General features: G+C 53.7%; 1 protein-coding gene across 3 annotated transcripts; it reads left to right on the top strand.

Moving 5' to 3' along the window:
- The first annotated feature begins 95 nt into the window (after window positions 1-95).
- HPS4 (HPS4 biogenesis of lysosomal organelles complex 3 subunit 2) lies at window positions 96-14837 on the top strand. Of its 3 annotated transcripts, none has more exons than XR_015222721.1 (14): window positions 96-136; window positions 1137-1227; window positions 1751-1894; window positions 2894-3001; window positions 3361-3477; window positions 3606-3700; window positions 5345-5417; window positions 6115-6148; window positions 6787-6883; window positions 7357-8272; window positions 11416-11548; window positions 12237-12345; window positions 13900-14301; window positions 14560-14837. XR_015222721.1 is itself a non-coding variant. In XM_086623821.1 (13 exons), the coding sequence occupies exons 1-13, from the start codon at window positions 96-98 to the stop codon at window positions 14069-14071; spliced, it is 2130 nt and encodes a 709-aa protein (XP_086479947.1). In that variant the 3' UTR covers window positions 14072-14837. The 3 variants fall into 3 exon arrangements, 1 of the variants encoding a protein (XP_086479947.1); XR_015222722.1 differs by lacking the exon at window positions 14560-14837 and adding an exon at window positions 14428-14448; XM_086623821.1 differs by having other exon boundaries at window positions 13900-14837.
- Window positions 14838-15157: the final 320 nt, after the last annotated feature.

Raw genomic sequence — 15157 nt, 5'->3', positions numbered from 1 at the left:
CGTCACGGGACCGGCGGGCCCCTCCCGGGAGCGGTGGCGGCGGGAGGGCCGGGCGCGGCCCCGGCGGAGGGACGGCCGCCAGGAGCCCGGCAGCGATGGCCGGCCCCGCCGCGGCGGAGCCCGGCTCGGCGCCGTGGTGAGCCGCTTCCCGCGGGGCTGTCCCGGCCGTACCGGGCTGACACCGGCCGCTGCTCCTGCCCGGCCGGGGCTGCGGTGCGGGGCCGCGGGCGGTCAGGCGTGGCGGGGGAGCGGCCGCGCTGCCGCCCCGTCCGTGCGCGTTTGTCGCCGTTTCGGTGGGGAAGCGCTGCCCGTCCCCGCCGGCGGATGGAGCGCGGAGCGGGACCCGGGGCGCTGGGAGAGCCGGGAGGGGGAGCCGGGAGCGGGACCCGGGACACTGGGGGAGCCGGGAGCGGGAGCCGGGGTGCTGGGGGAGCCGGGAGCGGGACCCGGGGCTCCTGGAAGCCAGCGCGGGGTCTCAGCAGCTTCGTCTCTCCGGGGAATCGTTCCCGGCGTGCGGAGAGACGGTCTAAGGCTGAATTCTGCCTTTTTTTCTTGGCCGGACGGTAACTCGTGGGCTTCGGGTTCACCTGTCGAGGGGCCTTTTGCTCTTGTTCCTGCTGGAAAGCGCTTGTGTGCAAAGGCTGTCGCGAGCCGCTTCCTAGTAGAAGTGGACAAAAAGGGTTATTAAACACATACGGCCTTGAAATGGTGAGCTGAGCGCCATCACGATGTAGGCGAAGCCTCCACCTCGGCTCCCCGAGCCCTGTGGTGCGCAGCCGGCGTCGCACGGAGAGCAGCAGGTCGCGGGAGCTGTCGGGCTGCGCGTGGTTAACGCGGAATGATAGTTGTTCCGTGTGCTCGGGATGGGAATATCGCGTGAGTCCATGTCTCCGTCCTCATGTCTTAGCTGTGGGGTTGCAGAATCTATCTTAAACTCATAAAACTGGTCAAATTTCATAGCAGGGAACTCTTTTAGTGCTGCTTTCGTGCCTACACTCGGCGTGATTACACAAGAACCGTGTCCCTCTTCATTTGTAATAAGCTTTTTGTTGCTCTGCCTGAAATAATAGAAAGGAGAGGGAGGAGCGTAACAGTTTTCCAACATACAGTCGTTTCTGTCTGCTTTGCTTTTTTAGGTGGAATTACTTTTTCCTTTATGATGGTTCGAAGGTTAAGGAAGAAGGAGATCCTACGAGTGCCGGGATTTGTTATTTTTATCCTTCTCAGGTAATGTCTGGTTTTATTTTGGTGCCTGTCGAGGGTTGGCGCTGATAATTCTGGTTCAGGAATGGTCAGAGGAGCTTTGGATTAATTCTTATTTAGTATTCACCAAAGTTTTAAGAAAACTTGTGCAACCAGAACCAGCTAGGGTGGTGCTCCCCCAGCCTCGGTGCACAGAAGTCCTTGGGCTTCCGAGGCCGGGCACGGTGGTGTTGCACTCTGCTCCCTCACCATGGACTCTGGTCGGTGGAGTCCTCCAGCAGAGTCAGGTCTCTTCTGGTGGTGTGAATAAACACACACGAGGAAAGAAAGTGCCCTTAAATGAGCTCCAGGCCCTTGTGCTGCCTGAAAAAAACAGTCCAATTATTTTTTCCCCAGAAATTTGCCTGTGCTGCTGCATTTGATTTATAATTGAATTGAACTTATTCATTTTTATCTGTACCTGAATACAGTAGTGATTTTTTTTTCCCAAGTCCTTTTAAAAGGGAAAGAAAAGAACAAGATCCTTATTCCCTGTCTTCCTCGACAGACTCTCCCCGACCAGCAGGAACTGCTGTGTGGACAGATTGCCGGCGTGGTGCACTGCATGACTGAGATTTCTGGAGTTCCTCCAAGTCTCATTCGCCTGAGGAAGCTCAAGTTTGCGGTCGTAGTGGATGGAGAGTATCTGTGGGTGAGTTCAGGAGATCTGGAGGCAGTCACAGGGCTGAAACTGTGAGAGTCTGAACTACTGTATCAAACAAAGAGGGCTTTCTTTTTATTTTAAAGAGTATGGGCTGCACACAGATAGACGTGGGGAGAGCGAGGGTGGGAACCTGCAATGCACAACTTTTCATTGCAAGAGAACTTAAATTTTGTTTACCATGGCCTACAAGCACGAGTCGTGGCAGGCGTCTCAGTTGTGGGAAACGCTTCACGTACCTCGTTTGTGCATCCGCACCCAGCGTGCGTGGCACTGGCTGTAAAAGGTTGAGCTCTGCATCAGCGTGTGAATCCGTGGGTTACTGGCCATGACTGGAAACAGGATTCCGTGTGCTGCTGTTTAGAATAAGGGCTCAGTCTCCCTGTTTGGTAGCCTGACCGTTCTTTCCTTCTAACCCTCAGCATTCCCTGCTGCAGAGCTTTGTCAGAGTCAACAGGCATTTAGTATGTGAAGAGCAGCGTGTGGCAGAGTCGTGAGAGAAACGCCCAAACCAGTCCCTGGGAACTGGGCTGAGACCTGTCAGACCTATTTAATTGGCAGTGCTGGTCAGGCTCATGGGGGACTCTCTGAGGCAGAAAGCCTGTAGCTTCTGTTTCTCTTGGCCACTCAGAAACTAAGTGAAGCGTGTTCATCGCTGTAAATAACAAGTTAATTTGAATATTTTTAAGTACTTAGTTTCAGGAAGATGTTCTCAGCTATTAGAGCGCTGAGCTAGGTCATCTAATGTGGGAAGGGAGTGTGTCTAAAACACTGGATTTCTGATATCATTTATTTATCCCATCTGTGCCAGGGCTCTTCTGTGGGTATTTTTGAATTTCCTTTTCATCCGACTTGTGAATCCGGGCGATGTTTGCCTGCCACAGAACTGCCTGCTCACCTTTGATACTCATGTGAAAGCGCTGAGAGATGTTCTGCTGTGCCTGGGTTTTGTCGGTAAACGTTCTTCATTCATGGCTCTCTGCATTAAAGGTTCTGGGCTGTGCCGTTGAGCTCCCTGATGTCAGCTGTAGGCGGTTTCTGGAGCAGCTGATCAGCCTCTTCACCTTCTACAACGGACCTGTGCACCGTGCGTACGTGGTGAGTAACGATCAGGACCCTTCATGCTTCTGCCTAGGACGAGGCCTTAAACACTTGGCGTGTGGCCGAGCTCTCCCCGGGCACATACGTTCCCTTAGGTTGTCTTCCTGCTAGCAGGAGCCAGAGCAAGCTCACCTATCGAAGAATTGGGACCTGGAAAAGCGTTCAGGCCCGTCTTCCTATTGCACCCAGGGCGTCTACTGAAAGTTTCCTTCATGATCAGTCTAAATCAGTTTCCTGTTGATATCACCTTCCTCCTTATCCTCACGAGATTTGTCCCTTACAGGTGACAGATGTGACCATCCCGAAGGCGTTCAGGCCCGTGCAGTGACAGCTGTATGCGTTTCTGTTGCCCGCAGGCATTTTCTCAGGAGGAGCTGAGCAGGCAGTGGGACAGATACATTGAACATATCCTAAAAAACACCAGTGACCTCCATAGGATTTTCAATTCTCTCTGGAATCTGGACAAAACCAAGGTAAAAGCCTGTCCCCTGCAGCGTCTGGCTCTCGAGCTGCCTTAGTGCCAATGCTTTTGTGTTCATTTGCTGCTTTGAGCGTTTTGTGGGATTCTCTGGCCTAACTTCTTGTGGTTCTCCTTGTCTAGGTGGACCCCCTGCTTTTACTGAAAGCAGCTCTCATCTTGCAGACTTGCCAGCGGTCTCCTCACGTCTTGGCAGGCTGCATTCTCTACAAGGGCTTGTAAGTAACCAGGCACTGCCCACAGGGTGAACCTGCACGTGGGATCTGCCCCTTCCCAGGGCGGTGGTCCCGGGGTGCATCCAGGGAGCAGAGCGAGGGCACTACCTGCACACACGGGGCTGCTGTTTGTTGTTGACAGGAGAGTGAAGGCTTCAGGCAAGGTGATCCCTGTCTGCTGGGGTATTTCAAAGAGGATAAATGGTTATTTGTGTTTAGCAGTAGGAGAAATAAAGGCACGAAGAAATTCAAGGTTTGGGTTTTAGTAGTGATCTGCCATCTTTGATATTCAGCGGGACGTGAAGACTGAACTTCTTGGGCTTTTTAGGTGGAAGTCACCAAGAAAAAGAAAGATGAGTGAATATTATTCTTTCCCCTTAACACTCTCTTTGCAGTCTTGCAAACACAGTACACGTTGTGTCTGTCCCTGTGTTTTTGACTGACTCGTTGGGCAGGACCACTGTCTGTACTGGTAGAACGCGCGCAGAAGAATGAGCCAGGATTTCCCATGAGGAATGCTGGCTTCTTTCCACTGAACATTAACCGTAGCTGAAGATGCTGCAGATGTGGCACTGAACAGCATCAAGGAAAGCCTCAAAGGTGGCCTTGAAAGACAGGAGGTGGGGGATTCTGAGAATTTCTTGGCAATAACATCCAAGCACCTTTTTTCTTTGGTGTAGACTGTTCCTGTAACACCTTTTATGAGCACTGGAAATACACCAGGGTGTCTGCATCTCTCCAGGGCTGACAGAGGCAGCCCAGGCATTTTTAAGGGAACGATCTCACGCTTGCAAGCAGGACGCTGAGCATGAGTCACTGCAGCACCGTAAAGCTGGATTGTTGCAGTGGAAGTGAACGTCTGCCCTGGGAAGGGAGTCTTGTCCTGCGCCTGCCCATCACCAGTGTGTGGCTCATCATATCGCTGGTCTGCCTGCTAGAGATTTTTTTTCACCAAATGTTCTCTGAATCTTACTACAGCACTACAAAGAGCTTTGTGCTCAAGTTAAACTTCTTCTTTAGAGTCTTTTGGAGAATCTCCAGAATGTGGATCTCAACAAGATGTAAACAAAAAGACTGAGAATACTTTTGAAAGCCCTGTCCAAGGGGCCTGTGCTGCAGGACTTTGTGTGCCAGTCTTCCTCAATTTTCTCCACTGCCCACAGCTCTTCATGAGGTGGCAGGAAGCCTGTATGGATTGGTCTGTCTTAGACTGTCTTGACTGTCTGTCTTGTTTGTCTTGACTCAGCAAAACCAGATTTGTTGGCCAAAAGTAAATGCCAGCAGGTGGTTTTCATGAGTTTAGAGTGGAACTCACCCAAAGAAAAGAAGAAAACGAGAGTCCTGACCGTCACTCACCGTGTGTTCCTGTCGCGTGGGGATGTGTTAGCTCCAGCCATGTCTGGGGCTGGCCCTTCAGCCCTTGCAGAGTGTCTGGCAGGACTGGGAGAGGTGGAACCTTAGAGACTCCCCCAGAGATTCCCAGCTGTGAGATGGGGCCCTGCAGCACCATCAGTTTTGCTCAGCGTGGTGGGAGCAGTGCTGCTGGCTCTGCCTCTGCCTGTCCTGGTGCGCGGAGCGGCGGGGGTCTGCAGCGGAGCTCCGGGAAACGACACTGGCCTCATGGATGACTTTGTTTTGTCCTTTTAGGATTGTGAGCACCCAGCTGCCACCTCCTCTCACTGCCAAAGTTCTCCTGCAAGGCAGCGAGTCTCCAGGCCAGGTATGTTGCTGAACACGTTCTCTGCATGCAGATACCCGCTTGTAAGGATGCGGCGTGGGAGCTCGTGTCACGTAGATCTTACACGTGGCATTACTGGGAAGGACAAATGCTGGTGCTAGCAGCTTTCATTAGTTATGGCTGAATACAATTTCAAGACTTCTGCACTGGGAATTTGCCTTTTTTTCAGTCTTTAAGTTACTGAATTCATGAATTCTCATCTGTGTGATATTTTGATTAGCTTTTTACCCAAGTTTAGGTATCTAGTGCTAAATATACAAAATAAGTGTCTGCAAGTGACAAATAGGTCAATTTTTGTTGCCATTACAACTTGTCAAAAGTAATTATTTATGTGGTTGAAGCTCTACTGCAAAAAGACATCAAGATCCAGATACAAAGAAGGCCTCTGGTTGAACGAACCAAGTTTTTGTGCCCTGAGCAGGCAATAATGGCAAATCGTAGTATTTGTCCTTGCTTTCAGGTGTAGTTTGGTTCTTGAGAAGTCCCCTTGACTTTGAGGGCTACTTGAGGAGCAAATCGTTGCCCAGCATGGTAAACCAGTCACAGCATTTGCTGAAGGGGATGGTCTGGGGTCTGCTGTAGCCACAGGGAGGCTGAGGAGGCTGAAGGAGATGTCCTGGTGGCACTGGTGGCAAGTGTCGAGTCATGCCACAGAGCTGATTCTTGGCTTTTCTTTCAGAGTGAGCCTGGAGGTGAGGAGCAGCGGGAGCCTGGTGAGCATCCAGCTGCAGAGTACTGGTTGCCAAGTGCACAGCAGCAGCATATGGGCGACCCTCTGGGGTTGCGTTCTCTGCCGTGAGAGCATGAGCTGGTTCTCCAGGATTCAAGTCAAGGCTCTTGCTGGATGCAGGAGTATATCCCTGAGGGTGTTGCTGCCACTAGTCAGCATGTGCCAGTGGGTGTTGTGTAATCGGAACTAGTTCCTTCCTTTGGCTAAGCAAAGGAGTTTGCTCTTTTGGGTTTAATTGTCAGTTCTGCAGATTCCCAACATGCCTGCTTTAATTCCAGTTACCCATGTGCCTACTTGGCCACTGACAAAGCCCCGAAAACAGATGGCTGACGCTTTCAGTCCAACCTTCAGTCGTCATTTTTGAGCATCAGTTTGCAGATATTCTGCCAGGAGAGTCAGAAAAAAAAACACTACAGGAAAATTTAACTGTGTCAGGCATTAAGTGTATGAGGAGGATGGGAAAATGCTGCCTAGTCAGACGTGGTGCATTTGTGGTGACCCAGGGAGGGGATGATAGCGTGCCTTCTCCTCCTGCGGCAGCCTTTGGCTGATGGAGTTTGGCTTCTGTTCTTTGTGCTGGGGCATATTAATTGAATCCTCAAACCTCCATTGCTCTTGCAGATTCTCCGTGGCCGCAGGGTGTCCGTATCATCCCGGTATTCCTAACAGAAGGTGAAGTCTCAGTGCTCCGAGACTTCCCAGTGGAGTGGATGACGAGGTAAGAAATCAATCTGACACGCAGAGAGGCTTTTGCAGCAAGGGAGCTAACCTGTGGCACCGTGTCCTCGCTGGCTGTTGTTACTGGTTTCTCTGATGCCATCTGGCTGTTAAAGCTGCCTGAGGTCTTTCAGGCCGGGCAGAATTTGTGGTGGCCCTATCTCTGTTGTGAAGCAGCCTAAAGCAGAACTGTTTCTCAAGACCGACTGCGATCTTCTGTTGTTTCTCAGCTCGCAGTGCTGCCTTTGTGCTTTGTAATTAAGGGAGTGACATTCCCAGGAGTCTGCAGTGTAAGAAGCCCACGCGTTCCACCTGTGGTAGACCTTAGCCCATCCTTTTACGAGGTAGATGCTCTTTGTAGCAGAGAATAGATCAGCTATTGAACACTACCACGAGGTGATAGTGTTCTTAGGTATATAATAACTCCAAACAGATTCTACTCAGTAGTTTAATCAACTTGTCATCTCCTGCTAGGTCATCCGTGTCCCCAGCAAGCCCTAGAGGAGAGAAGAATGCTCTCAGCTCCCAGGTGGTTTCAGAATCAACAGGACACCTGAATAATATCTCTGTGCAGGAGTCCCCTGAGCAAGCTTCAAGCACAGCTGCACCAGAAGACGCCGTGCAATCAGGCAGCGTTGCAAGTGCAGGTCCTTTGAAGGGCTTCCCTGAAATGGAAGGGAGCACAAAGAATTCTCCAACTGCAGAACTGAGCAGCCCAGACAGCAAAAGCTCTGAGGTCAGTAGAAAAGCATCCTTCCCATCAGAGAGAGACACCAAACAGCTCCCAAGCCCTTCCAGTCTCCGTACTGCTGAATATACTCAAGCTACAGGTCCATATCTGGAAGACTTTTCCTTTCCAAACCCTAATACTCGGGAGCAGGAGAGTCAGAACATGGGGAAATCCCTTGTGGACTCGGATGTTGAGCAACGTGGTTTCCAAAGTTATCATGCAGCCGGTGGCAGTCCTGCTATTTGCTCTCCTGCCCAAGATTTGAGCGAAAGGAAGTTGAGTGAACAAGATGAGCAAGAGACTCTGAGCCAAAATAATGTCTCTGGAGACAGCAGCGGTGCAGCTGGTGGCAACGTGTGGGGTTCGGATTGTCCAGGCACTGCTGTGCAATCAGAGCTCCAAAGCGGGAGCCAGCTGCCGGCTGTGGGTGTTCAGGAGAGCCTGCCCTGTGACCCAGCAGAAAACACACACTGTCCCAGGAGCAGGGAGGGCAGCTGGCCACCTCAGGAGGATGGTCTGGGAGCCCAGACTGGCGTGGAGTCAGGCAAACAGTGCAAACCAGTTAAGATGAGCTTGTACGTTCACTGCATTAAGGGGCTCGTGCTCTCGCTGCTGGCCGAAGAGCACCTTGGGGAGGACCGGAGCTCCGTTGAAGATGTGGTAAGTGGGAAAGCTCTTGCACACCCGCAGATACACTCACTGCTGCTTGTCTGGTGGTGGGGACGGGGGTTGCGACTGAAGAGCGAGCGTTGGATCGCATCTTCCCATCTCTTTCCTCACCCGCTCTGCGTGGTGCAAGGCAAAGCCGTTTGGCTTAGGGTTCGTCACCGCAAGCGGAGCGACGTGGGAGGTTGTTGCCAACGTCAGGCAGCGAGCCCGAGAGGTGAGAGCGCTGTCTCACGGGCGACTCCTGTTGCCTGTTGTTGTCTGTCGGTGCCAGCACCGGAGCAGAACGTGTAGGTGTGACCGTCAGACAGCCTCGCGGGCTGCCAAAGGCCTCTGCTGGATTTGGGATGTGTTGGGAAACCTCGTCAGATTGGTAGTGCTTTTTGGAAAGCAAGGTTTGTTCTCTGTTTAACCTCCACTTCGCATGTCGCAGCTTCTCTGGAAGCACCGGAGAGACGTGTCTGGCAGCAGGTCCCCAAAGTGTTTCCTTTCGACGTGGAAGTCTGGCTGGCTGCGTCCCCAGCCTGCTCCTCCCTGGTGCTGCTCTCGGGAGGCCGGAGCGAAGGGGGCCGTTTGGGCACTCCAGACAGGTGCTGTACCAGAGCAATCCCAAACCACTCTGCTGCGGGACGTGCTTGGGTGCACAGGTTTCCCTGCCAGCGTCGCGGTGCAGCTAAGGAGGCTGCGGGGGAAGGACACGCCAGCCCCCGGCGCTTCCCGGGAAGCGTTACTCTGCGGAGCTGCTGCCTGGCCTCTGCCTCCCTGCCAGCGAGCTGAGTCAAAGCTGCAGAGGCCTGTTTGAGATGCCAGTTGCCATAGGAACAACCTAATTTCTTTAACCAGTCAGACTGGAAGGTGGAGGGAAGCTCAGGCTAACGCTGGCTCCCAGCATTAACAGAGCCTCAAGGTTACTCCTTTTCCTTCCAAGCTCTGGACTGGGAGGCTGTGCCCGTCACCCTTCCCTTAAGCAGAGGGATGCCACCTCCGCACGGCACAGGAGGGCTGGCATGCCCAGGAAGGGATTGCTGCAAAATCAGCAGATGCCAGGAGGTGCAGCCTTGGCCATTTGCACTGGACATGGCAAATTTTTGTCCCCTTTCTGCTCGTTTCCAGCAGGCAGCTGCATAACACCTCCCGCTCGCCGTGTCTTCTCTGGTTGTGGGGAGAGAGGGGGATGCAGGCGGGTGGGGACTGATGCTCTCGAGAGCTGAAAGTCATCCCTGTTGCACAGGTACCCTCGGCTTCTCGGGGTTTCCTCCGGTTGCAGCTCTGCTCTGCTGGGAGGCAGCGCGGTTCCCCACAGCCCGTGCGGCACCCAGGGCTGGAAACCAGCCTCTGCTCCGCGCCACGTCCGACCTGCCGCCAGAAGGAGCGTCGGAAGGATGTAGCTGGCGTGTGCGATGCCTCGTTGGGGGGTCAGCTCTGCCTGTCCTCCTCCCCCTGGCAGCGGGCCCAGCCGGGCTCAGTTTGTCGTTCGGTTCTTTAAGTCTCAAAATCAACTGCCCGACACTGGCGCTCCACATTTCAGTCCATTTTTCCTTTATCTGTTGCCCCAAGGCAGACAAAGTCCTGGTCCGTTCAGGTTCCCCTTTTCCCAAACCTGCTGCTTTCATCTCACGTACTCTTGCTTTGGATCTCATCTTGGCAAGCCTGTACTTCCACACAGCTTGGAGTTTGACTGTGATGGAGTTCTTCTGCCCACACCCTCCCTCCGGGCACAGGTGTTTGTTATCTCTGAGAAAAGAGGCACCACGTGTCCCGTCATCCCAGGAGGAAGAGTATTGCTGGAGGAGGCAGAGCTGTGCTCTGCTGCTGGCGTCACGGCGGATTTGAGGCGTAACCTCAGCTTGTCTGTTCCTTTGTTTATCTGTAGATTAAAAATGACCCTCAGCTCTCGGGGTTGTCAAAGCTTAGTTATAATTAATGTTTGTCGAATGCTTTGAGGCCCCCGAATGACACCAAAGAAGGGTAAAATATGCTCCTTGTGCAGCTGAGAGCAGCAGGCAGCACTGATCACCCTTCTGGGGAGACGGTTTCCAGTACAGGCTCTCCCGGCAGAGCAGGAGGCTTTGGAGAGGCTCTCAGGCTCCCTTCCTGCCACGCTTTAGCTCTTACCCCTTCATTGCTCTGCACTGAAAACAAAATCTGTTCCATGAGCAGGGGGGTCAAGGGTAGGCCAGGCACTGCCATCCTGCCAAGTGGAGGCTTGATCCCCTCCGTGGCAGAGGAAAGCACACGGGCAGGCTGGAGGATTACGGAATTAATCTTCCCAGTGGTGCCAGCGGGCCCCTCGGTCCTGCCTGCACCCTGCCTGCTGCCAGGAAAGCTGCGTGGCTTTCACGTTAGCACGTTACCTGGTGTTACCCCACAGGTGAGGCTATTTCCTTGGCTTTTCTTTTTTTTTTTTTTCCCCCCCTTCTGGTGGTGGCCCAGTGCCTGCGGTCTGCAGCTGGCCAGGAGCTTGGAGCGGAGGCTGGGTGCCTGGTGGAAGGTTTGCTTGTGCGTTGAGAGGGTGCTGCAGTTAAATCCAGCCCAAGGATGTAAAGCTGCATCTGGTGTTGTGGTCTGTCTGGTGTAAGGGCTGGTGAGCAAAGGAATATTCCTGGCTGCTGCTGCAAGTCATGGGTTGTCAGCCACTGGAATAAGCTGCCCAGGGAGGTGGTTGAGTCCCCATCCCTGGATGTGTTTAAGAATAGGGTGGATGAGCTACTTGAGGATATGGTTTAATGGGGATTAGGGATGGTTGGACTTGATGATCTCTAAGGTCTTTTCCAACCTAGAAATCTATGAATCTATGGCCAGGCTGTGAAAATGAGCCCTGGAGAGGAATGTTTGGTGGTAAATTAACGGAGTCCTGCGTTTTCCTGTAATTAATAGCATCAGGTGGTTTAATGGCTTGTTTTCAGGTTGGAGCACCCTTTTCCGAGTCCCCGTCTCACTGACTCGTAAGCCGTGAGACTTGTCTGCTTCCCTCTGTGCCCAGGTTTCCCGGCCGTTCCTGGTGGGAGCCTGCGTGGCAGCAGCAGGGTGTGGAGGGCTCCCGTCACCACACGGGTCGCCCAGGTCCCTGGCACCTCCTGGGAGCGCGGGCGAGGCAGGGCTTTGCTCTGACACTCGCCTTCGTGCTCTGCCCGCAGTACCGCAGCAGCCTGGCGTCCCTCAACGGCCTCGAGGTTCACCTGAGGGAGACGCTGCCCAAAGACTCCTCATCCTCGGCCAAGACAACCTACAGCTTCACTCACTACGACTGCATTCAGAATGTGCTTACAGGTAAGCCTTCATCTGCTGGAACACTCGGAGGAGGCAATAAGGAGGAGAACAGGGTTTGCTTGGGGTCCTGCTAAGGGCTAAGTCTGAGGACAGGACTTGACATCCTCTTCAAACCTGCCCTCCTTCCCCCCAGCTTCCTTCATCCCTGGTGTGATGCCTTTTGTCCCACCATGCGACAGTGTTTGTCAGTTGTTTCTGGCTACAAGAAGCAGGAACTGGGAACAGGTAGTAGCCAGCAGTTTGGAGACCGCTGCCCTGGATCGATGGGTAGACCATCAACACGCAGAAAGCCCCGTGCATGTATTGCTCCAGTTCATTCTAATGTTTCCCTTTTTCTGGCAGCCTCACAGGCAGTGTCCTACCTCTTTCCAGCTCGGAAGAGCTTTAGGGAAAGAAAGAAACCCCAGGGATTCTAGGTAACCCAGGTCTCAGGCCTTCCCCCCTCTGATGTGTGTACACACGGGAAAAGGTACCACCAGGCTTTTTGTTTGTGCATGGCTGAGCACGGTGCGAGCTGCATACGAGTTTCATTGAGGTCACACTGAGGCTTAAGGTGTCACCCAGTCTCTGTTCTGCAGATATCCAGGGTCTGTGGGAGAGGTCCGCAGCCTTTTCCCCCGTGGTAAATGGGGACACGCTCCTCTGCAGAGTGGGCTTTTAACCCACACCCCTTACTCCTGTTCTGCAGCCAACCTGCCCCATACGCCCGGACCTCTGGATCGGCACTTCCTGAGAGCTGCTACGCTGATCCACTCCGACTTCAGCCAGCTTCCGACTGCTTCCGAGGTGATAATTAGGTAAGGTGTGCTAATAACTCCCTCCTCGTCCAGGCACAGGAGTGCTGTGTGGCACACAGAAGAGGGGAACCCCTTTTCCAAGGCTGGCTGAGGTTTGGCATGCGTTGTAGTCACAGGGGTGTCTCTTGCCGAGGGTCAGTCGTGTCACCGTGTTCCCTGAAGTTGGCTCGTTAGGTGTGGGCTACTTAATATTCTGCCCACAGTGTGATCTGGGCATTGAGAGGCCAGGATGGCACCGAGGCGAGTGAACCGAAGGCACGGCTGAGTTGTGCCACGGATTTGGATTAAGATACGATGCCAGAATATTGCCAGTTCCTGCCACCGTAAGGTTCTAAGGCGCAGTGTTAAATATAGCTGTTCCTAATAAATTTGTGTCTCGGCTGGGAGCCAAAGGCACCCAGAATTGGCAACCTAGATTTTGTTTTCTTGCACGGCTCGTTGAGTTGGAAACACGCTGCGATGTGCGTGGCAAACTCAATTGTCATGCGCCAGGCGAGATGGGCTTATGGCAGCCGGAGCCCTTCTGCGTGCCCGTGGCTGATCGCGTGGCACGGCACTCGCCCCGCTCCTGTGGCAGCTCAGGGGAGGATGGTTTTGTTGGGAGTGCACAGATTCTGCTGGCCTGGCTGTGCTTGTTTGTCCAAAACATGATGAAATAAAGATGCTTCTGGGAATTACACGGTTTCACTCCTCTGACACAGCTTGCCAAGGATGTGAATCATGCACTCCAGTGCTGGAGAGCTCCGTGTTTAGCCTCAGTTTGACTGGCTCCTCAAATCCCGTACCAGCTAAGCTGGCGTATTCTGTGGTGCCCCAAAAAAAGCAACTCCATGTGTGAATCAGACTGAGTAACAGGATGACTAAAACTGCTTTCTTGTATGGAGAGTTGTCGCAGAAGGGTGTCAGCAAACATACCAGTTGCTGCTTTCTTCTGTCAAGGAGGGAATGCAGAGTCCTTTGCTCCCTGCCAGCCCTCTCACAGGTAAATACTGAGAGGTGGTTTTTAATCAACGACTTGAGCCTCCTTGGTTACGATGTCTGACTAGTGTCTGAGCTTTGTCACACGGGGGGCTAAACAACCTCATATGGTCCCTGCTGCGAGGATGCTGTGCTGGGATTTGCTTATGGACAGCAGCAGTGAGACAGGTTCCTCCAGGAAGGACGAGGTGTCAGACACGACGAGTATTTAACTACCAGCTCTTGATACGCCGGACTGGTCAGCCAGCAAGGGAAATACTCAGAGGGTGGCCACGTGCATGGGTGTTAGTGCTGCCGAGTAGGTCCCAGAGGATGAGGCGTATGATGCTTTCTCTTCTAGGGTGCCAGGACCCTTGAGAAGGAGGGGCTGGTTCCCTGTGGCCTTCTGGCAATGCATTGCAGGGGTTGGTGCCGTTTTAGCTCTGTGTTCCTTTGCTCTGCCAAGAGACCAAAAAGTCCCTCTCGACAGCTGAGAGCCCAGTGCCACAAGTATCCCGCTGCTCAGCTTGGTGAGTTGAAGGGGATCTTGCACAAAGCTGTAAAGCCTGACTGCTGCCTTCTCTCCTGCCCTGCTAGGAACGCCTCCACGGCCGTGTACGCCTGCCGGAATCCCGTCCAGGAAACCTACTTCCAGCAGCTGGGTGCTCCGCTCCGCAACTCGGGCGTTCCCAACCCTCACGACAGTGCGTTCAGCTTGCCGGGCAAGGCCAAGCAGAAGCTGCTGAAGCACGGAGTGAACCTGCTTTGAACTGATGCACCGAGGCAACGTGTCTCAGCCCGTGCTGAAAGTTAGTTCATCTCCAAAAGGCAAAATCTCAAAGCTCTTTATTCCATAGGAGGCACGAGGCTCTGTGCCAAGTCTACGGGGTCTCCAGCCTGCCTTGCCCCAAGGAAGGGGCACTCTTACTGCCCTGTTCCTGCAGCGCCTTCCGTGCTATGCAGGGTGTTGCTGATGTTGGCACCTACCAAAGGCTGAAGGTAGGAAATGGCTGTGTTGGGCTCCTGGGTTTACATTGACTCTAGGACTGTTCATGGAGCTCTGCCACCACAGGCGGAGACTCCTGGAGTGCCTTGACCTAAAGTAAAACCTCTTATTGCTCTAAGCTACCTGGACACCAGGCTACCGGACAGGACTGGCTTTCAGAGACGTCAGTCAGACCCTGCATCTGCCTGGAGTTCTGTGCCTGCACTTGCCCTGGTCAGACTTGGGCTTTATTTATATCTGTTAATCTGTAGAAACGATGCCCTGCCACGACCCGGCGCCGTGCCGTGATTCACAGAGCCTGCGTGTTCTCAGACTCACTGCGGCAGGACCAGTGCTGCACAACTCATCATCCCCCGACAGGGGCTGTCAGGGGTTTCTGTTCTGCAGCCGAACGAGCTCCTTGTCCCTCCACGGGCACCTGATCCCGGGACTGTGTGGCACAGCGCTGCCTTTCCCACTGCCCACCAGCGCAGCCATAACCTGCTGGGCTCTCAAGGGGCCGTGGTGGTATGAAGGCACCGCACGTCCTGCCTGCCCCCCGGCCTTCGGCCTCCTCCTCTCCCTCCTGCTGGAGAACCTTCTTTCACCTCCTTGCTCTTGCTGCCCAATCTGTCTGTGCTCTGTTGACAGAAAAGGCAAGTGGGAGCCCCTTAAGCTACTGGGACCAAAGAGGTTTTGTAGCCCCTTGGCAGCTGTTCTCTTTCTGCTCAGACGCGTGTCCCCTCTCGGTGCTGCCCGGGGGGATCGGTGGTGATGGCTGCTTGGATGTGGGTGGTGCACACCTGTGTCTGACTGCACCGTGTGTTTCAAAGCCTGCTGTTATAGACACACACGTCACTGTGACTGTGA

Source organism: Tauraco erythrolophus, chromosome 19, assembly GCF_009769465.1.
Source record: "Tauraco erythrolophus isolate bTauEry1 chromosome 19, bTauEry1.pri, whole genome shotgun sequence".
In the NCBI taxonomy this organism is placed as follows: domain Eukaryota; kingdom Metazoa; phylum Chordata; class Aves; order Musophagiformes; family Musophagidae; genus Tauraco; species Tauraco erythrolophus.
The sequence above is the reverse complement of the archived record's forward strand: the minus strand, read 5'-3'. Positions and strand labels throughout refer to the sequence as shown.